This window comes from Hippocampus bargibanti, linkage group LG12 (assembly GCF_051943395.1).
Source record: "Hippocampus bargibanti isolate YZ-2025 linkage group LG12, ASM5194339v1, whole genome shotgun sequence".
In the NCBI taxonomy this organism is placed as follows: domain Eukaryota; kingdom Metazoa; phylum Chordata; class Actinopteri; order Syngnathiformes; family Syngnathidae; genus Hippocampus; species Hippocampus bargibanti.
Window position 1 is genome coordinate 18,061,309 of NC_142745.1, and position 22,320 is coordinate 18,083,628.

General features: G+C 48.6%; 1 protein-coding gene across 2 annotated transcripts in view; it reads left to right on the forward strand.

Annotated features, from left to right (window-relative positions):
• Positions 1-22,320, forward strand: part of pdzrn3b (PDZ domain containing RING finger 3b) — a 77,529-nt gene that overhangs the window by 50,828 nt on the left and 4,381 nt on the right. For both annotated transcript variants that reach the window (XM_089010163.1, XM_089010162.1), the window contains 6 exons: positions 17,107-17,360; positions 18,137-18,224; positions 21,310-21,408; positions 21,793-21,855; positions 21,950-22,051; positions 22,173-22,289. In XM_089010163.1, the coding sequence (XP_088866289.1) occupies positions 17,107-17,360; positions 18,137-18,224; positions 21,310-21,408; positions 21,793-21,855; positions 21,950-22,051; positions 22,173-22,289 (723 nt within the window). The remainder of the gene's footprint in view (positions 1-17,106; positions 17,361-18,136; positions 18,225-21,309; positions 21,409-21,792; positions 21,856-21,949; positions 22,052-22,172; positions 22,290-22,320) is intronic.

A 22,320-nucleotide genomic window follows, 5' to 3' on the forward strand; every position in this document is an offset into this window, starting at 1 on the left:
GGAGCTTGCCGAATGTTCAGTGGGAGGTCATTGCAGAGTGGGACCAGCAACGGAAAAGGCTCGATCCCCTCTGAGCCTCCTGTTAGTTTTTATCACATCTAATCATGTCTGGTCAGCAGACCTGAGGTGTCGGGAAGGTGTGTAGAGCTCAAAGAGGTAAGGAGGAGAGAGGCCATCTAAGAATTTGAAGACAAATAATAAGATCTTGAAAAGAACTGTCAAATGTATAGGGAGCCAGTGACGGGATGCCAAAGTAAGAGTTATCTGCTCCCTCTTTCGAGTAGCAGTCAAGAGGTGAGCAGCAGCAGTCTGGACCAGCTGGAGACGCTTCAAGGAGGATTGGCTGACTCCAAAGTAAAGCACACTCCAGTGAACGAGTCGAGATGCGACAAAGACATGAATTACTGCTTCAAAGTGCTCATGGGAAAGGAGATGTTTTATTTTAGCCAATTGCCTAATTGAAAGAAGCAGGATGAATGAATGAATGAATGAATGAATGAATGAATGAATGAATGAGGAGTAGGGGGTTTCAACATCTAACTAGCTAATTTTGGTTTGGCTTGTTTTCGGCAATTGATTTGCTCTTCCTTGTTTGCTGCATACAGTCTAGACACCCCCCCCCCCACACACACACACATTCACACACTTATGTTGCCATAGCAATGGTCAGGAATAGGTTGCATTCCAGTGATGACTTGGCTTCTGTCCACTATCTCCGCTTGAGGATTGCTGCCCTCTTTTTGAATGCTGTCTTGCAGACAGTCACCCACTCTCCACTCAAACACACACCAGGTTCATCTCGTGTTTTTACGACAAGCTCGTATTGATCTTCTAACGTCTTCTGCTGAATTAAGGGATCAGGCTCTGAACTTTCCTCAAAAGTGTTAAACAGCAGTGAAAATTCACAGCCGCAATTTTTATTTTTCATGTTGCACCACAAGCAAGCAGCATTAAATCAGCCAGGCGTATGTGGTTGTTGAGCCTTTTGTTTTCACTGGCACTCTTTTAGATTTCTTGTCATTTGTTGGCCTCGGTCTGCTTGTTCTATTGTCCGGAACCATTCCGCCACAGCTGGCTGAAGGCCATGACTGGCACATCTCACTGATTCTTCCTCACCTGTAATCTCAGAGGCCAACATCTTACAAGTATGACAGACAGCGAGAGAGGGAGCGAGAGAGAGAGAGAGAGAGAGAGAGAGAGAGAGAGAGAGAGAGAGAGAGAGAGAGAGAGAGAGAGAGAGAGAGAGAGAGAGAGAGAGAGGGAGAGAGATCAAGAGAGCGAAAAAGAGAAAGACAGAGAGAGACAGACTGGATCCTTGGATGGATGGAAAAGAAAGTTGTCAGCCTGAACTCGGGTATCAGCCCTTGATGGATGAGAGAGAAAGAGAGATAGAGTAAGAGAGAACGCAAGAGAGAGATTTTGAGATTTTATATGTGAAAGGTTTACTTAGGCTGGCTTGGAAACGACTCGATCGAAGGCGTGGGAACTGAGAGTGGATGGATAAGAAAGTTGTCAGCCTGAACTCGGGTATCAGCCCTTGATGGATGAAACTGAGCAATTGAGATGCCTGCTTTATATTTGTAATATGTTTCTCTGTCGCCAGGACTCGGTCTGAAGCACCGTATCTGCTCATTGTTTTTGTATGTAAAAATAACACAACCATATAGATGCCGTTATCATGTGAATCTTGAACCCTGTCCCAATAATTCCCATAATTGGTTGATAGATTGTACGTGGAGTGTGTGACCCTCAATGGGAGCGGTTGTTCATTGAGCTGTGCCCTGCTATTGCCTGGCAACCCGTTCAGGGTGTCCTCCACCTACTGCCATTCATGAGGTACAGACACATTCTTTAAAAAAAAAGAAGTCAGTTAGCAATAGTAATAGTTTCGTAATAGTTTGATTCCGAGAGCGTCTGGCTTCAAGAAGGTGTGCTTTGTGCTAACAACTTTCCCGATGATCCCGTCTGAACTCGGTCCTGTCACATGCACCAAAGGATCCAAGAGGGCAGAGATCAAACCGGCCCCCTGCTCCCCCTACAATTCATCATCTCCTCCTGGCGAAAGCCACAACATCTTCATCCATGCAGGGGCCAAACTTATATGATTGTCGTGACAGGACGTATCTCTCTTTAGAACCGCACCTCCTCAACATAAGAAGGACACCTTTTATGTGCAGCTAGCCCAGAACCGGGACCCTCCGGCTCCAGGCCAGCTGCTTCCGAAGCGTGGCTTGATGGATCTTTTACAGAAATTCCTATCTGTATTACTTCAGTCCCTAACATCTACCTCGTCCCCGACCCCCTCGTTTTAACATCCGGCTTGATTATTTTGTTGATGAGCTCGCAAATTACCTTTCTCAGGAATGTCACGGCATTTGGATAATAGGCTGTAAATATAATTTTATATGGCTCACTCATCAATCAGATGTAACCTGTTGTTTTATGGTCCCAAAGGTTAGTTGGATATTTGAACCAACACCATTCAGTGTATTCAGCCTTATGATCTGGATTATTACTGTTGTTATAATTACTATTATTCTTATTGGCTGTGAATACCGAGATGAATGCCAAGATCGAGACGTTGAAAGGTTTCAGACGATTTTTTTAGATTCTCAGGCCTAATGACTCAACACATCCGTGTACATAGTATTGAGTTAATCCTGTCTACTTGATATCTAATTTAAAAAATTCTTTTCTTACAGACAGTGTTTTTAGGTGTTCAATTACCTGACATGTTTCGGCGTATACTTCCGCCTTCGTCAGAGTGTCCAAAAAAAAAACATCCGTGAACACTTATAACACCAATACTCGGATTAGTAACTTCACATTTCTGTATCAGTATATATTTATGGCAGCAAATATCATGTTATTGTTGACGTCTGTGCTTTCCTTGGCCTGTGTCAGCAATATTGATGCAGCGTGCCCATATGCTGCTCTTTTGCAGCGTTGAAAATCTTGAAAATATCTGAACAAAATTTAACCCTTGTTGGATGTGCTGTGTCTCGTTTATAATCGAGCCCAGAATCTTTATTGATTTTTAATATGGAGCTTGTGTGAGTGATCCTTTTTCTTTCACCTTATCATTGTCCAATCGTCTCGCCTTCCTTTTGGTCTTTTCCCTCATCCTGCTGTCTGGACAGTGTATTAAGTGTTGGGTGACTTTAAACGAATCACTTTATTTATCAGTTTCAGCCATCAGTGTCCAATGTCTGCCACCTCATCCCCGTCTACATCCATTCTCACCACATCCTGAAAAGTCCCCCCGCCCCAAAGAAAAAAATGTTTAACAATGTCGAGCGAGTAGATTTTCTCCAAGGCCAACTGGATGATTGAGGTCAGACGATGCAAATTCCACAGATGTGCAGTCGTTAATCTTCTGGTTTGGAGATGAAGGTGATCATTTATTTGTGACCCACGTTTCATACAAGGTGAAGCCGAACACACTTTGCTGCCCAACGTCGTTGTTTAACTCTGGTTAAAATTATTTGTGGATTTGTTGACTTTGTGCGAAGAACAAACCACATGTATCGGTTAATGGACATCACAACATAAGTAAATTGCTTGTTTCAGACAAGCAGGTCAAATAAAAGTGGCTTAAAAGTCTCCCACGATGTGGGCTGAAACATAAAGAATACAGTGGGGCCTTGGCTTACGAATTGGTGAATAATTGGTTCCCAGACCGAGTGTGTAAGGTGAAGTGTGTATCCCAAAAATTAATTTCCCATAGGAAACCATTAAAATGAGAATAATCCGTTCCCAGGTCTCCATAAAATATCATTTTCAACTAAATAAGCCTTAAAACTACACACACATACCTTATTCTATGTATAATAAATGTGATATTGTATTGTAATGAAATAAATACACTGCATTGTATAATAAAGTCACTTTATTTACATTTGTGATGGTCGTTGATGGCCTGATTGACACCTGTTGCTTTCTGACTTGTAAGGTCTTATGAAACTGAGGCATCACATTATCATTCATCATGTTGATGATTCTCATAGCCACAGTCTTTTCTGGATGGAATTGTTCAATAAAAGCCTGCATATCACAAATTCTTCCATGCTGCTTTCAAGGATCGAAGGGTAACATCATGCCAAGCCTTTTCTGTCAGCTGAACACGATGATACTGTCACGTTCCGAGCGTGGCAGGGATAGCTGACTCGTTGGAATGTTAATGAAAGGGGTTGGATCCCTAAGCAGGGGGCAGAGACGTAGGTGATGATTCAACGGACCCGGATTGACGCGACAAAAGAAGGCGGACTGGGTCGATCGGTCCAGCCTATCAAGCTAAGCAAAATAAAATTGCACGCAGGGGTGCAAAAAACTTGCAATCCTGGAAAGCAACAAACTTACGCAATCGCGGCTAACAATCACCTCGGGCGATCACTCTTGTGCTAGCAAGTCCAAGACACTGGCGAGGCGTGAGGCGTCTCAATCATGTCACTGGTGAGGTGACAGCGACTCGTTGAATTGTCCCAGTGTCGGTGATGAGGGGATTGACAGCAGCTGGCGGAGGTCAGGAGCGGCGCCCCGCCCCAGCGTTCAACTCAATTTCAACTCAAGTTCGGTGTCATTAGTTACGTTAAAGCATCGCATAAATAACGCCTTTGTGTAAAGCTTTGTTGCGAAGGATGGTAGCAATGGTGGACTTAGCATATCGGTACCGGGCTTATTTGTAGAATGGTAGTAGAAAGTTACTCTCAGGGAAGTGACACACAGCGTGGGAAATGTGTCAGGCTGAGATTCACATGAAAGCCGCGGTGCGCACCTGTGACGCCACAAACGCACACCTCGTTCGTGTTTCTCAATGATCTCCTTCTTCTCCTTGACTGTAATTTTGTTTTGTGTTTTCTTCGGCTGAACACAAGCCTGTGGTGGGGTCTTTTACGGTCCCATAACAGAAAAAGTATCTGTAAAAAAACCCCTTGGAGGCGATCAACGTCTCTCTCTCTCTCTCTCTCTCTCTCTCTCTCTCTCTCTCTTTCTCTCTCTCTCTCTCTCTCTCTCTCTCTCTCTCTTTCTCTCTCTCTCTTTCTCTCTCTCTCTCTCTCTCTCTCTCTCTCTCTCTCTCTTTCTCTTCTCTCTCTCTCTCTCTCTCTCTCTCTCTCTCTCTCTCTCTCTCTCTCTCTCTCTCTCTCTCTCTCTCTCTCTCTCTCTCTCTCTCTCTCTCTCTCTCTCTCGAGCGACGGGTGCATTCAGAGAAAGGGGCTGTGGAAAGGCAGGCCGGCTGGGGCGCTGTTCGGTTATGTGCTTTGGTGTTCTTCCCCCGAAGATTATTCTGCCAGCCGTGTAGGGGGGTGTGTATCGCGAAAAGTAGTGCTTAATCCAAGGTTTAATTTTCATAAATGTAACGTTAAGGTACGTAAGGCAAGGTACTATTTGTAAAACCGAGGCCCCACTGTAAAGAGTAGAGAGATCCAACAGGCACTCTTAAAAAAATGAACCACAAATTACATTCTTTTACATCATTTCTACATAAACAGTGTCAGTGGTTCTTAAACCAGGCCTTGTGGGACACCTAGCCAACAATCTACGTCGCCGTGCATTTGACACCTAGGCCTTCAGTAGTGCTACGTCTGAATCACTCCAACCCTGAATAACTATTTGATGACGATGCATCATTTACTGCAGCTGCAACTGGGACCCATAAAATGCGTGGTGTGATTGACTACAAGTCCCCTAGAGAATAGTGTTAGCCAGGAAATAAGGCCTGCGAGAAAGCCCTGGTGTCGCCAACCCCAAATCTGATTGGTGAAAGAAAGCAACAGTTTGATTGACACTTATATGATGCTGCAGGGCTCGCAGTACCGATTGTTAAGGCATCCGGGTCGATTTCTGACACTGGTAAAAAATAACAGCCTAAATATGATTGGTTCAGTGCTTCAATACGAAAACACTCATTTAGAAGCAGCACAACAGGAGAAAGAAAAGCAATGAAAGATGAAAGACAATTTTGTCACGTCACTCGAGGCTCGAGGGCTGGGCTCGAGTGACGAAAGGACAGCGGGGAGTGCGGATCCAAAATACACGGCGAGACAGATACTCTGATACAAAAGTCTTTACTGAGGCACGCATGAAAAAATAACAAACAGGGAAGAGTGGAGGAAGATAACTAAAAGACAGCCGACCTGGCAACACGGAAGTGGAAAAGGCAATGTCCAAAAATACTCCGACAGAAGACGGTAGTGAGCGGCAGACAGATATAGGCAGAAGGCACAATCAGTGAATGACAATCAGCTGTGGGAACCCAGGTGAATGATGATTGGAGGGGCCGTCTCCCAAGAATGTCGGAGGAGGTGACAGGAGGGGCGGGGCGCGCCCCGGATGGCAGCGAGATGTGACAGTGCCCCCCCCTCAAGGGACGCCTCTCGGCGGCCCCCCAGGTTTGGATGGGTGAGCCGCATGGAAGGCCCGGGTGAGGGATGGGTCGAGGATCCAGGAACGTGGGACCCATTGACGTTCCTCAGGTCCATAGCCCTCCCAGTCGACCAGGTACTGCACTCCTCTGCCCCTGCGCCTGGAGTCCAGTATCTCCCGCACGGTGTAGACTGGTCCGTCGTCCAATATCCGGGGGGGAGGTGGGGGGGCGGGCGTGGGGGCTAAGGGGCTGGTCTCCACTGGCTTGAGGAGGGAAACATGAAACACGGGGTGGATCCTCATGGTGGGTGGCAGCCGGAGCCTCACCGAGACAGGGCTGAGGATGGCCTCGATGGGGAAGGGACCCGTGAAGCGTGGGCCCAGCTTGGCTGAAGACCCTGCCAGCCTAAGGTCCCTCGTCGACAGCCACACCTCCTGCCCGACCTGGTAGTTGGGTGCCTGTCTCCGGTGACGGTCCGCCACCCGCTGGTTCCGGGATGCGGTGCGTGTCAGGGCGTCCCTGGTCTCCTTCCAGACTCGGTGGGCCCGTCTGAGGTGATGTTCAATAGACGGGACCTCCACCTGGCCCTCCTGAGTGGGAAACAAGGGCGGCTGATAGCCACAGGCGGACATAAATGGGGACCGACCTGTGGCTGCGGAGACCAGGGAGTTGTGGGCGTACTCCACCCAGGGTAGGTGCAGGGCCCACGACGCCGGGTTGTGGAGGCACACGCACCGGAGGGCCGCCTCCAGGTCCTGGTTCTTCCTCTCCGTCTGTCCGTTGGTCTGGGGATGGTATCCAGACGACAGGCTCGCCGATGCCCCTAGGGACCGACAGAAACGTTTCCATACCTTGGACACGAACTGCGGTCCCCGATCCGACACGATGTCCGTCGGAATCCCGTGGAGACGGACGACGTGGTTAACCAGGAGTTGAGCCGTCTCGATGGCGGACGGCAACCTGGTTAACGGGACGAAGTGGGCCGACTTGGAGAATCGGTCCACCACAGTAAGGACGACCGTCTTGCCACGGGAGGGGGGGAGGCCTGTCACGAAGTCGACGGAGATGTGGGACCAGGGTCTAGACGGTACCGGTAGCGGCCGGAGGAGTCCTGCCGGGGGCTGATGGGAGGCTTTCCCACAGGCACAGGTCGGGCAGGCCTTCACGAAGAGGGTGATGTCCCTCCGGAACCCCGGCCACCAGAATCGTTGGGCGATGAGTTGGATCGTCCTGTTGACCCCCGGGTGACAGGCAATCCTGGAGGTGTGCCCCCAGACGAGCACCTCCGTGCGAAGAGTGGGGGGGACGAACAGGCGATCCTTCGGACAGCCCCTGGGGATGGGGGTCGTCCCCTGGGCTTGCTGGACTTTTCTCTCAACCTCCCACCTCAGGGCACCCACTATGCGCTGGGCCGGCAGAATGTTGGTGGTGGTCTCCTCCTTTTCTGCCGGCTCATGGATGCGGGATAGGGCATCGGGCTTGGTGTTCTGTGACCCTGGGCAGTAGGTGAGAGAAAAGTTAAAACGGGTGAGGAAGAGTGACCATCGGGCCTGACGGGAGTTCAGTCTCTTGGCCGACCGGATGGCCGCCAGGTTCTTATGGTCAGTGAAGACGGTGAAGGGGTGTTTCGCTCCCTCAAGCCAGTGTCTCCATTCCTGCAGGGCCAGGACGACCGCCAGCAGTTCCCGGTTGCCGACGTCGTAGTTGGCCTCAGCGGGGCTGAGCCGGCGGGAGAAGAAGGCGCATGGGCGTAGCTTCTGGTCTGTGGGAGAGCGCTGGGAAAGGACGGCCCCTACTCCGGACTCGGATGCGTCAACCTCGACCGTGAACGGGAGATCCGGGTCGGGATGACGCAGAACAGGGGGATTGGTGAAGGCTAGACGGAGGCGATTGAATGCCCCCTCAGCATCGGGCGTCCACCTGAAGGGAATCTTGGTGGACGTGAGGTTAGTGAGGGGGAGTGCCTTCTGACTATACCCGCGTATGAAGCGGCGGTAGAAGTTGGCAAACCCCAAAAATCGCTGAAGCTGTTTCCGCGTCTTTGGGATCGGCCATTCCACCACCGCTTTGGTTTTAGTAGGGTCGGCCCTGAGCTGCCCCCGCTCCACGATGAACCCTAGGAAGGACAGAGAGCGGACATGGAACTCACACTTCTCTGCCTTCACATAGAGCCGGTTTTGCAGGAGCCGCGCCAGGACCCGTCGGACGTGTTGCCGGTGCTCCTCTGCGGAACGAGAAAAAATGAGGATATCGTCAAGATAAACAAAAACAAAAACATTGAGGAAGTCCCTGAGCACATCATTGATCAAATTTTGGAAGACGGCGGGCGCGTTCGTGAGTCCGAACGGCATCACCAGATATTCAAAATGTCCTAACGGTGTCTTAAATGCCGTTTTCCATTCATCCCCCTCCCGGATGCGGACCAAGTGGTACGCGCTACGGAGGTCTAATTTGGAAAAAATGGTTGCTGATTGAAGGGGCGTGAAGGCTGAGTCCATGAGGGGGAGGGGGTATTTGTTACGGATGGTGATGTCGTTCAGACTCCGATAATCGACACACGGACGCAGGGTTCCGTCCTTCTTGTCAATGAAGAAGAACCCTGCGCCCAGCGGAGACCGAGACGGCCGAATGAGTCCCGCCGCGAGGGAGGAGTCTATGTAAGTGCTCAGGGCTTCCCGTTCCGGTTGTGAGATGTGGAAAAGTCTGGAGTCCGGTAATGGAGCCCCTGGCTGCAAGTCAATAGCACAGTCATACGGTCGGTGGGGCGGCAGGGATTGGGCGTTGTCCTTGCTGAACACCTCCCGCAGGTCGTGGTAGCAGTGTGGTACGCCCTTGAGGCAGATGGCCTCAGGCGGTCCACCGCGGGAGGCGTCTCGCCCTGCCGTAGCCGACCGTAGGCAGTTGGCGTAGCAGTAGGGGCTCCAGCCCTGAATGGTGGGACCCTCCCAGGATATCGACGGGTCGTGGGTATTGAGCCAGGGGAGACCCAATACCAACGGCGCATTCCGGGAGGGCATAACAAAAAATTGGCGGTGCTCGACGTGGTTCCCCGCGACCCGGAGTTTGAGCGGGGCCGTGAGGTGGGTGACTCGGGCTAACAGTCTGCCGTCCAGGTCGACCATCTCCTTTGGGGGGTGGAGATCGATCAGCTGGCAGCCCAACGAGTCCGCCAGCTGGGGGTCTATGATGCACCCTTCGGCCCCCGAGTCCACTAGGGCCCGCACGGTTTGGGAGCTGGACGGGCCGATTAATTCGCTGTCCAGCTCCAACCGCGTAACAGGTGTCGTGGATTTGACCTCCAGAGGTCGCTGTGGTCGCCGTCTAGTCGGGGATTTGCGTGGACCTGAGGTCTTCGCCTGGGGACCTTGGGTGCGACGAGCCCCGGGGGTAGGGCGATCGTTTCCCCCCCCTATGATCATGGGTTCGGGGGATCCCTCCAGGCGCCGCACACGCTCGCTGCCGGGTGTGGGAGATCTGGACCGGCTGCGTGGCTGTCTGGGCCGTCGGCCGCGCTGCTCCCTCTGTCGCTCCCGAAGGCGGTGATCCAGGCCGATGACTATGGCGACCAGGTCGTCGAAGGTGGTGCCCGCGTCGCGGGTAGCCAACTCGTCCTTGAGGTCGGTGTTCAATCCGCGACGAAACACCCCCCTCAACGCTCGGTCGCCGTAGCCGCTGGCAGCGGCCCGGATGCGGAAGTCGACGGAGTATTCCGCGGCTGAACGGGCCCCTTGGACGCAGTCCAGTAGTCTCCCCTCCGCTTCGGACTCCGTCACCGGATGATGGAAAACCCGGCGTAACTCGGCGACGAAGTCCGGGTACGAGGTGCGCAGCTCCGGTCGGGATTCTCGGATGGCCAGCACCCACGTCTCGGCTTCTCCCGTGAGCAGGCTGGTGATGAAGGCTACCTTCGCCTCATCGCTAACGCAGGCGTAGGGATGTTGCTCAAACACGAGCGTGCACTGCATTAAAAACTGAGCGCAGCGCCCGGTTTCGCCTGCGTAGCGGGAGGGCAGAGGAAATTGGGGAGCGTGCCTACTCACGGGCGGGGAAGACTTGGCCGTGAGAGCGGAAATGCGTGCCTCCGCCGCCTCGAAGCGTTGAGCCAGCCTGGTGGTAATTTGGCTGATTTCCGCGATGGCTCGGGCCAGCTGGCTCGAACGCTCCGCTTGCTCGGTGAGGGCGGCGAGATATCTGTCTTCGCCGGCGGGATCCATAGGTGGTCGGAGTATTATGTCACGTCACTCGAGGCTCGAGGGCTGGGCTCGAGTGACGAAAGGACAGCGGGGAGTGCGGATCCAAAATACACGGCGAGACAGATACTCTGATACAAAAGTCTTTACTGAGGCACGCATGAAAAAATAACAAACAGGGAAGAGTGGAGGAAGATAACTAAAAGACAGCCGACCTGGCAACACGGAAGTGGAAAAGGCAATGTCCAAAAATACTCCGACAGAAGACGGTAGTGAGCGGCAGACAGATATAGGCAGAAGGCACAATCAGTGAATGACAATCAGCTGTGGGAACCCAGGTGAATGATGATTGGAGGGGCCGTCTCCCAAGAATGTCGGAGGAGGTGACAGGAGGGGCGGGGCGCGCCCCGGATGGCAGCGAGATGTGACAAATTTGGAATTAGTACATAAAAAATAATGGACAAAATATCATGAACATCACTCTGTGATTCAGATATTTTTAAGCCAGCAGAGAAGGCCTTGCTGGCCCTAACTGGTCTATGTGAAAATGAATGTTCCATATCTAATGCACTGGAGAACGCTAGCCTTGACGAAAACGAGTTTCGGTGACATCTAGCGTAAAGTATTAAGTGTTCCTGATTACCAACCGCGCTACGTTCCTTTATTATTGTTTGGTCTCTCCCGCCAAGATGAAATCCTCTCTGATCCTGAGTCTGTTTCTCGACCAGTAATGGATATAACCGGCAGCAAATGAGAAGCATGCGTGGGTGTGTTTGTTCAACCCGCGGATCAATCCACACAGCATGGACCAAAAACAAAAAGAAAAGTCAATATAAACTACATTCAAATGAAAAGTCTGAACACAATGACGGATGGCATGCGGTTCATTCGCCTGCTGCGCGAACTCAAAAAAGCCCAGACGCGACGTTCTTTGTTCACCCCGTCTTGCGGCAGATAATGCTTTCATATGTGCATTTTTGCTGTAGTTTACCGCACTTGCTCATATCAGAGCGTCCGTCATCTCCGTTCCAAATGGGATAATCTCAGCGTGAAGGAAAGATTAGCGCTAGCAACAACTCCGCACTGATCCCAGCCCCCTAGCGTTACAGTACAACAAATGTGAGCATAAGAATTGCTTTTCATGGTGCACCGGATGAAAGTTTCAGCCCTGCACCCAGACAACCAAGCCCTGCGCTCGTGAAGAATAATTGCTAAATTCGCAGAGACACCTTTTGGTTTGCCCCGGGCAACTTTTTGTCTGTGTGATCTGTGCCTTTGGTGTATTATTAGGAGATTTCTGTTGGTATTGTTGTCCACTGCTTTGCTGGCTGTGGGAAGAGGTGATGGATTGAAAGGAAGCTTTTTGCTAAAGCAAACCAAAGAAAAATAGGAATGAGACCCCCGACCCACCTCCCTCAATCCTTCCAATGGTTTGAGCACAGCCTTGAAGAGATCGGGGAGCCTTATTTTAAACATAAGGAAGAAGTGGCCGCTCCAACTAAACATTCCATCCCAGTTGAGGAAAGATCAAATTGCAAGGATACTACCATTCTTTAACCTGATTGAAATATTCACAAAGTTTCACATATGCAGTTTCGATGATTTCAAACAGGAAAATAGGAATATTTGTGGCGGTCTCCAGTGCACGCTTGCTTATCTTTGCTTGGCAAAATAGGGAAACTGAGGACAGATGCCAGCTCTGGCTTTTGCAGCCACACACACACACACACAGATATGCGTCAGACCGCGTGCAGAGCACTCTGTCAAAACGTGTTGTATGCTCCACTGGGTGAAGTTAGTCTGCCTAAGCCGGAGCGATATTTCAGATTTTTTTGATTCCCCTGATATTTGGATTCATGTTTATAGAATAAATAAATAAATAAAATAATAAAAGGGTTAATACACAAATAAATAAATAAATGTGTCGATAAATAAATACATACATACAAAAATAAATACATATGACTACATTAGTCAATAACAATATACATAACGTAATTAATTAATTAATTAATTAATAGGTCAACATTGGAAATTATAATTAAATATCCTTCCTTGAAGCTTGAAAAATGAAAAATATGTCTCAGTTGGAAATAAATATATAAATAAATAAATAAACAAATAAATAAATAAATAAATAGGCCAAGATTTGTAAATTATAATTAAATATCCCGTCTCTTCTACAATATATTCAATCCCGGGTAAAGTGGTCGTGTCCTGATCTTGAAACACGAACACCACTCGCTTGTTTCATGTTGCGCATTCATCGGCCAGCCATTCGCTTGAACGGGAGGATATTAGCCTCACCGCACTGCAAATCACGAGTGTGCCTTCCTCATGAATATTCAATGAGCAGCTCTTTCATAAACATGAGGGGGGCTGTATATAGACCAACTCCGCCACTGGCCACCACTAATTCAGCTGAGGGTTTGTCGGGAGGTGGGCCGTGACGGGAGCATGTGACGTGAGGAGGGTACGGGGTGAGAGACGCAGCCGCAAGCTAGGAGGAGGAGGGGGGTGCACTCCCATCGGCTTGACGGCAAACGGAGAAGGAATCATCGCGAAGGCAGACGGAAGATATCTGCTTCGGGACTCTTGCCGCCTGAGCGGCCGCAGGGAAGGGAGCACCGCATGGTTTGACCCCCTCCACCATGGGATGCAGCCTCTGTCGCCTGCAGAAGCCTCAGGAACATTATAAACTTCTCTATGAAGTCCGCCAGGTACTGTCACGTGGCGTGTTTTGGTCTCGCGTGTATTTCTTCCTGTTTTTGACATCATAACACTGCTGCCCGTTCAGTCGTTGCCGAGCAGAGCAGGCTGAACTCTGGCCGTGGGGGTCATTGCGAGGTGGCTGGCTTTTGCTTAAAGGGAGACGATGATGAAGAGGTGACAGCTCTCTCAATGTGTCGACCTCCTCATTGTCACACCAATTCTGACTCTGTGCGTTCGGCATTTCACCCCGGTTTGACTTTTACCAAAGTTGATTTTTAACAACGGGGGCTGTTTTGGGCCTCCAAGTAAAATTGAGCATCTTTGACATACGGTGTCAAAACACGGCACGATTTCTTTGTCAACCCCGAATATGAGGTTTGATTGTGTTAGCATCTGTCGGATAATGTTATGGATTAACAGTCTGCATTATTCACTTGTCAAACTTTGTTTGATTGTCTTTGAGAAATCACAGAACCAACCCTTATTTTCAAGTCTCAGTAAGCTCTGTATTTTTTTTCAGGTTTTCATATGACTTTTGAATGCACAATCAGCTTTACCGTTTCATGTCATAGTCACGGCTCAGGAAATGATAATCCAATTCATAATATTGCCATTTTCATTTTCAAAGGTTGCCGAGAGCGCAACTGTGTCTGGCGGTGATGTTCAATTCTGTAAAACAGTATTTATGCACGTATAAAGGAGATCAGCAAGTTTAGGCGTTACCGCAATCAACAAAATAGATATACGGTTTGTTTATTACCATGTACGTAGTTACGAATGAAATCTGAATGTATGTGTTTTTAAAGAGCTGATTGTGGACTGGACTTAAAACAGGAACACCACAACGCTTATTTTTATTGCATAGGCAGTCGACAGTCCAAATGTTGTGTTCAAAAGAATTGTTTTCCCGTTTCGTAATAAGCATGAAAAAAAAAGGCTGAGCATTATCGCGCCGTGGGGTTTCTTTTTAAACGTGACCCTTGTGGCCGCCGAGAAGCCCCGTGTCCTTTCTTCAAACAACAAGGTAAGTAAGCGCCATGCAGAGATGTAAGTTTCGCTGCTTTGTCAGGGACTTTCCGCGACGGATCTTGGAAAGTCAGTCCGAGCATCCAACTGTGCTTGATTTTTCCATAAGCACCACGTAATGACTTGGGCGCCATGCTGAGGATCCGGAGCTTAATGAGAGCCCTTGGTACTTGGAGCTCTTGAGATTTTGATCTGCACCCAACGGAGTCAAACTATTGTTTGTCCACGAGATCCTGTGCTTTCTTCCGAAATGCCACTCAGCCAAGGAACGTCGATTTACCCAGAAACGATTGATCCGCCTCAAAGAAGCTTCCTCTTTGTGACTTCCCAGGTGACATTGCCTAATTATCTGGATTCCCTAGTGTAGTTGTCTTACTCCGCTCAAGAAGCCAAGCAGTCACTGTGCCGCATGATCTCAGTGTGACTTCTCGGCAACAGAGCCATTGTCAAACGGCGATGGAGACATTCGTATAAGGGCACGATCAGTCGTCCAACTCCCCTCCATGACAATCAGACACCGCCGCCATCAAAGCGTTTACCAAAGCTCACACCACTCTCTAATGACAATCCACACCATAGGTGTCAAGTAACAGAATCGGATCACAAGCTCCTGACACCTGACACGGCGGGTTCTTATTAGCAGCTCGGATCAAACCCAGTGGTGCCGTCACATCCGCGAGACACACGAGCGCTCGTAGAGGCGCTTATACTTTGTCAGCCTGGCGCAAACGGCATCAAGAATTAGAGTCACAGACATAAAACGACAACAGATTGACGGTAAATAAACCATTTTCACCCCGTGCATGTGAAGTCACAGTTCAAGGGGTGAGGCGGAGGGAATGACTTGAGCCCCCACACCCCCTTCTTAGCGCCGCTGAGGTTGTTCAATCTGTTGAGTGAATCGTCATGAGATACAAAGCTAAGCTAAATAAGAAAATATAAGACGTATCTCAGTTTTGGTCCATCTCACAAGTGATCGGCAGCCCATCATCGTGTAAGCGCCTCAACGTTCCGGTGCCGAGAATACTGCAAACGGCAACATTGTGGATGAGTCAAAGGGTTTTGGGTGGCTACATACGAGATGAAAAGGCTTAGGGGTCACTTCCACGGTGCCTTGGGCAATGAATTCCAGAAGCCACAGCTGCGCGAATTCCTCACCGACCGGGAACAAAACTGACGTGATTTAGAACTAATTAGTATTCCTTTAAATGCGGCTTTTGTCTTATCATGAAATGGATTGAACAGACAAGAGAATGCGACGGTGGTTGTTTATACATGAGAGTCGCGGTTCGTTATGTCAACACGGCCGATGGCTCAAGTTCATCCACGGAAGAAAACTGAACCAAAGTGTACGGATGCCGTCCGACGAAGCAAAACTATCCGTCTGTTTATGTGTCTTTTCAAACTGTTCCGACAGCCACCTTTTAGATTATTTATGTTTATTCCGTCATAGTCTGAGAACGTATACTGTATTGTGTCAGAAGAGTGTTGTGTGTTTTTTCCCAGTGTGCCGCAAAGGGCCACCTCGTGTCAAAGGTGAGATTTGTGAATAGAGGCAGTGGGAGCCCTTACCCCCCTCCACAGCTGGGAGGAGACTCCCCCAATTGAGAGCACTGGAGCAGAATGCTTGCGGCTCAACATAAGAACGGGGATGGGGGGGGCTGTCTAAAGGCTTTGTCTCTGGTTCACTGCTTTCAAGTAGCCCCCGGATTCCTGGCAACCAGGTTGACTGCGGGAGACGATAAGCGGCATGGAGAGCACACAAAGGAGTCTGTATTTTTATGATGATGTGCAACATCGGGGCTTCCTGCAGGCCACGAGCGACGATTTGAAGTTGTTTCTGATGTTGGGATGCTTTATTGCCGATTTCAGGCAAAACGGTGCTTGAGTTTACTTCACAGTGATTTTTTTATTTCACGATTGATCGTTGTGTTGTTGATGTTACATGTGTGTATTGTGTTATTACAAGCAAAATTTGGGCGATGTTTAATGTCGTGGATTTAGAAATTGAAGTCTGGTGAGATGATCCAATTATCCTAGAGGCTGAGGATTAACATTAATCCGCACTGCTTGTTAGTTGGCACGTATCCTCTTCCTGATATATATATATATATATATATATATATATATATATATATATATATATATATATATATATATATATATATATATATATATTAGCGAGATATATATATATATATATATATATAAAAATCCTCGTCTCACCCACCATGGGTGGTGTCTGTCCCCATTTCAGCTCGGGTCCTCTACCAGAGGCCAGGAAGCTTGAGGGTTCTGCGCAGTATCCGTGCTGTTCCCAGCACTGCGCTTTTCTGGACCGAGATATCCGATGTTGTTCCCGGGATCTGTTGCAACCACTCGTCGAGTTTGGGGGTCACTGCCCCGAGTGCTCCGACCACCACAGGCACGACTGTCACCTTTACCTTCCAGGCTCTCTCCAGCTCCTCTCTGAGCCCTTGGTATTTCTCGATTTTCTCATGTTCCTTCTTTCTGATGTTCCCATCACTCGGGACCGCTACATCCACGACAACGGCTTTCCTTTCCCCTTTATCTATGACCACGATATCTGGTTGGTTGGCCATTACCATCTTGTCGGTCTGTATCTGTATCTGTATATCTGTATATATATATATATATATATATATATATATATATATATATATATATATAAACATAATACATATCTAAATAAAATGCAGGAGCTGCTGGACAGACAGCCACTCTCGCGGCGCCATGTTGAAGTCAAAAGAACAATAAAAAAACGAAATAACAAAAAAATCTCGCTCTGTTCAGGTTAATGGCAAAGACCTCTCCATGGGGACCCATGACCAAGCAGTGGAAGCTTTCCGTACCGCCAAGGATCCCATTATGGTCCAGGTTTTGCGGCGGGCCCCTCTGCCTAAACAGGTTTCGCCCACTGCTGACACCCAACTGTCAGACATCAGCACTCAGACTGACATCACCTTCCAACACATGATGGCCCTCGCCACGTTGCCACCATCAGCGCCGCCTGTGACTGTGCTCCAGGACTACCTACTTCCAGAAGGGTAAGCACAACCTATTGAAAATATGTTTTCTATATTCGGGTTGGTGGGCAATATGCATGGCACCCAAGCCAACATTATGTGTACAGTGTCAATTCATTAAATGACTTACTCAAATGGTTCATTTAAATACAGCAATTGTTCGTTGATACATTTTTCAGGGAACGCTCATTAATTAACGACATTTAAACAGCTTCTTACCCCAAGCCATTAACTCTTTGAACAGTAGCCCAAATGGAACTGTATAGTGCCTCTTTGTAATTTTTTGATGATGATACTAGTGCAGCGTGTTCGACCGGAATCAAATTCCTTGTGTGTTCTACATACTTGGCAAAAAAGATTATTCTGATTCTGATTCTGATTGCAAGTCTCAATGTTGGGTGAGAAAAAAAGTTAGATCAAGCTTTCACACCAGCAGTTAATTGGGATCATGACACCTCATCGCTAAGCTGTGATCGCGCAGGAAGTACCTGTACCTGTTGCAGGAGCTCACAACTCCCACAGCGCATGTGAGGCAAATTAAAATCCAGGATCATGTCAAGGGATATTTGCATATTCCATTTGTTTCTTTCCGTGTTGGGACTTTAGCATAAAAATGGGCGGTTGCGTTTAATTGATATCCCCTTTGAATTAATCACAGAGCATCTTGATTCATGACGGGTCTCTGAGTTGTACTGCAGTCCAAAATACGTCGTGGGATATCGTGATTAAGAATATTTTGCTTGCAAAGTATCCCCTGTTTTTGTTTGTCCTTCAATCAGTCTTTTTTGCTTTTTCAGGCATCCTCCTGGGCATGAATACTTTGACCCTAATGATTTTCTGGATGGTATTAATCAGGATATCGAACGTGAAGAGCTGGAATATGAAGTAAGCGTTGTTTATCTTCTGTTTTAAATAAATGAATGAATGATGTCCAAAAATGTTGTTGCATAGGATTTGGTAAACTCTTGTGTTTAGTCATATGAAAGAACAATGATAATGCATGCATCCATCCGTTTTTTTTTTTTTATTGAGGAACAACATTTTTTTAAGTGTAATTGCTTCTAGGCAAATGCATCAGGCGCAGGTACAGCAGTCAACAAACTCACAACACGTCAGTCCACTTTAAGCCGACTTAGCCTCGACTTTGTGTCACTGCCATTTCAAGTGACCACATTTTATCCCAGTCAACCTTGATTACCCTCCCAAACCCATGTACACACGCTGATATGTAGTCCAGACAGGAGTCATTATTTACTTGTGAAGTATTCCCTGAGCCCTGCGACGTAGAGATGAGTGGCTGTCAGGTAATTAGATGGAGCGGCTCAAGGATTGGATTTGTTGATGTTCCTTTAACAATGATGGGATGAGGCTATCATGTAGCTTTGGGTTCAGTCTCCAGAGACGTCTTTTCAATTTGTCTTTAACCTTGTTCCTCTGTTGTTCAAAAAAAAAAAAAAAAGAATCATATTCAAGTAGGAGGGCGGCCCGGTAGTCGAGTGGTAGTCACACCGGCTTCACAATGCAGAGGTCGCCGGTTCACGTCCCGGTCCGGCCTCCCTGTGTGGAGTTTGCATGTTCTCCCCGGACCCGCGTGGGTTTTCTCCGGGTCCTACGGTTTCCTCCCACACTCCAAAAACATGCATGGCAGGCGGATTCCACTCCAAATTGTCCCTCGGTGTGAGTGTGAGAGTGACTGTTGTATGTCTTTGTGTGCCCTGCGATTGGCTGGCAACCAATTCAGGGTGACCCCCGCCTCGTGCCCGAAGACAGCTGAGATAGGCTCCAGCAACCCCCGCGACCCTAATGAGGAATAAGCGGTACGGAAAGTGAGATGAGAGATGAGATATTCAAGTAGGGGCTATGAATGAGAGAGAGAGAGAGAGAGAGAGAGAGAGAGAGAGAGAGAGAGAGAGAGAGAGAGAGAGAGAGAGAGAGAGAGAGAGAGAGAGAGAGAGAGAGAGAGAGAGAGAGAGAGAGAGAGAGAGAGAGAGAGAGAGAGAGAGAGAGAGAGAGAGGTCTCCAGCAGATATAGACCACAGGAGTGACATCATTTTGAAAAGAACCTATCATCTACGAGATACAATCATGAATATGATATTAGCTTGAAACAAGATAGCTTAAGGTTTTAACTGAGTGTCATGATCTGGTTGGCGACCAACTGGGGGCGCTGTCGGCCCCGCCTGCACCTGCACAGGTGCTGGTCGTCCCGATCAAATTGGCGACCAGCGGGTAGCGACGTCAGCCCTGCCGGCAGCCTCGCAGGTGCTGGTCGTTATAATCAATGACACTTAAAAAGACACCTGGCACGATCATCCGGGGCCGATTCATTGTTTGTTTGCTGCTTGTTTGCTGCATGCATTGTGTACGTGTTTGTTTAACCTTGGCGGACTTTTACACTTGGTTTTCTTTTGCTACTTTGTATTTTTTTCCATTCAGATCATTTTGATGTTTTACATTTTGTTCCTGCTGACTTTATTTTAATACAATTTGTCAAACAACCCTCCTACTCACTCCTGCCTGCTTTTTGGGATCCGAACCCGCCATCACCACCTTGCAAAACGTGACAGAATGAATCGGCCAACCATCGGATCCCGCAGGTACATCGGACCCGTCTCATTTCCACCCTGTGCCTGGCAATGCTACGTCCACGTTAGTGCAAGCCTCGTCGAGTTTGAATTGCGTCACTCGACGAGCCGCAACGTCCACGTAAACATCCGGCCGAGACCTCCTTCCAGGTGGCCGTCCAGGGTGACCCTGGGTGACTGGCATTGCACGCCCACGTCCAGCCACGCTGTCGTCGTGCATGACGAATTGAGTCTCATCCACGACGAGCCGTGCAACGTCCGCGTCAATGTCAGTCCGAGACCCCACTCACCGCTGGATCCCGGAGCGGCTCTGGACTGGTCTCGTTCCCCCGGAGCCGGGCAGTTCACGCCCACGTCGGCGTCCGGCCGAGACCTGGTCCCATACGGCCGTACGGGGTGCCATTCTGCGCCTGGCAGTCGACGTCTACGCAGAGCCATGCGCCGTCGCGTGAACGTGCGAGAGGGATCGCACTCACGCCCACGACGATCCGTGCCGCGTCTTCGTCCACCCCAGGCCGAGTCCCGTTCCCATTAGGCCGCCGCCCGTCGTATGCGGGAGAGGCCGCGGTTGCCCTCTCCACCAACCGTTCCCTGGCGAGTGGACCTTTTGGGAGACTGTTGGGACTTCTGGAAGCAGCCCCTTGAAGGGGAGGTACTGTCATGATCTGGTTGGCGACCAACGGGGGGCGCTGTCGGCCCCGCCTGCACCTGCACAGGTGCTGGTCGTCCCGATCAAATTGGCGACCAGCGGGTAGCGACGTCAGCCCTGCCGGCAGCCTCGCAGGTGCTGGTCGTTATAATCAATGACACTTAAAAAGACACCTGGCACGATCATCCGGTGCCGATTCATTGTTTGTTTGCTGCTTGGTTGCGGCATGCATCGTGTACGTGTTTGTTTAACCTTGGCGGGCTTTTACTTTTGGTCTTCTTTTGCTACTTTGTATTTTTTCCATTCAGATCATTTTGATGTTTTACATTTTGTTCCTGCTGACTTTATTTTAATACAATTTGTCAAACAACCTCCTGCTCCCTCCTGCCTGCTTTTTGGGATCCGAACCCGCCATCACCACCTCGCAAAACGTGACACTGAGCTACGTACATGTATGCTAAACTAACATACCCAAAATAACTAAACTCCATACATAGACTAACTAACTGATAAAAATAAGTAGAAATGAAATAACATTGGATGGTTTTATATAGGATGTGTCTATAAACTAGTTCTAACAATTTCCATCAAGGAAAGCTGACCAACAACAGTGAGAGGCTACTTTAGATTCGTAAAGGATCATACACTTAGTCTTAAGATGGTTTGAAAGTAATTCTTTGGATGTCTTCACAAGAAGTCGGTATTAATTCACTTGCCTGCCAACGTATGTCAACAGGAAGTAGATCTGTACAGAGCCAACATCCAAGACAAGCTGGGCCTGACAATCTGTTACAGGACTGACGATGAGGATGAAGCCGGGATCTACATAAGTGAGGTGTGCTTGGAATATTTACTTCCATTTGTTGTTTTTATTTCTGAATTAGTTGACAGTTTCAGCGATGGAGGTGGATTCCAGTGCCTCCGGCGTGGCGAACATTGGCTGGATACTTTCTATTTTCTTGGCTGCTTCCTGAACTACCCCAATAAATATAATAAAACCAGAATTTTACGTTATTTGAAGACTCTAAATTGTTTGTGGATGTGAGCAACAGTTTGATTTTTTTACAATACATGCCCAGCAATTGACTTGCAAATGATCTTTCATTTGACTAAAAAGTCAAAAAAAATCAGAATTTCAGGATTGTCATTTTTGGAGAGGAAAAAAAAACTATTGTAATCTTACGACCGGATATTCATATCTTCTTCACGTGCCCTTTAGATCGATCCAAACAGCATTGCCGCCAAAGATGGCCGAATCAGAGAAGGTGACAAAATTGTCCAGGTGAGAACTCATCTTCTTGGCTGATCCGCGTCGGTTTGCTACCTTTAAACCGGCAGATGCTTTGAAATAAACATTTTCTCCATGTCCCCTGAAGATCAACGGCATTGAAATCCAAAACCGTGAAGACGCGGTTGTGCTGCTGACCAGTGAAGGGAACCAGAACATCTCTCTGCTGCTTGCCAGGCCACATATGCAGGTGAGAAGGCGCATGACAGAGCCTCACTCTGTCAAGGAGAATGCAGCTTTCCTCATTTTTTGAAGCAAATCACAAATATTTGCATCTCATAAAAGCAAAACTTGTCCTTCCTGTGGCTCAGCTGGACGAGGGCTGGATGGATGACGACAGGAACGACTTCCTCGATGACCTTCATATGGATATGCTGGAGCAGCAGCACCGTCAGGCTATGCAGTTCACTGCCAGCATGCTGCAGCAGGTGCTTCTCCCTCACACGCATTAGAGACTCA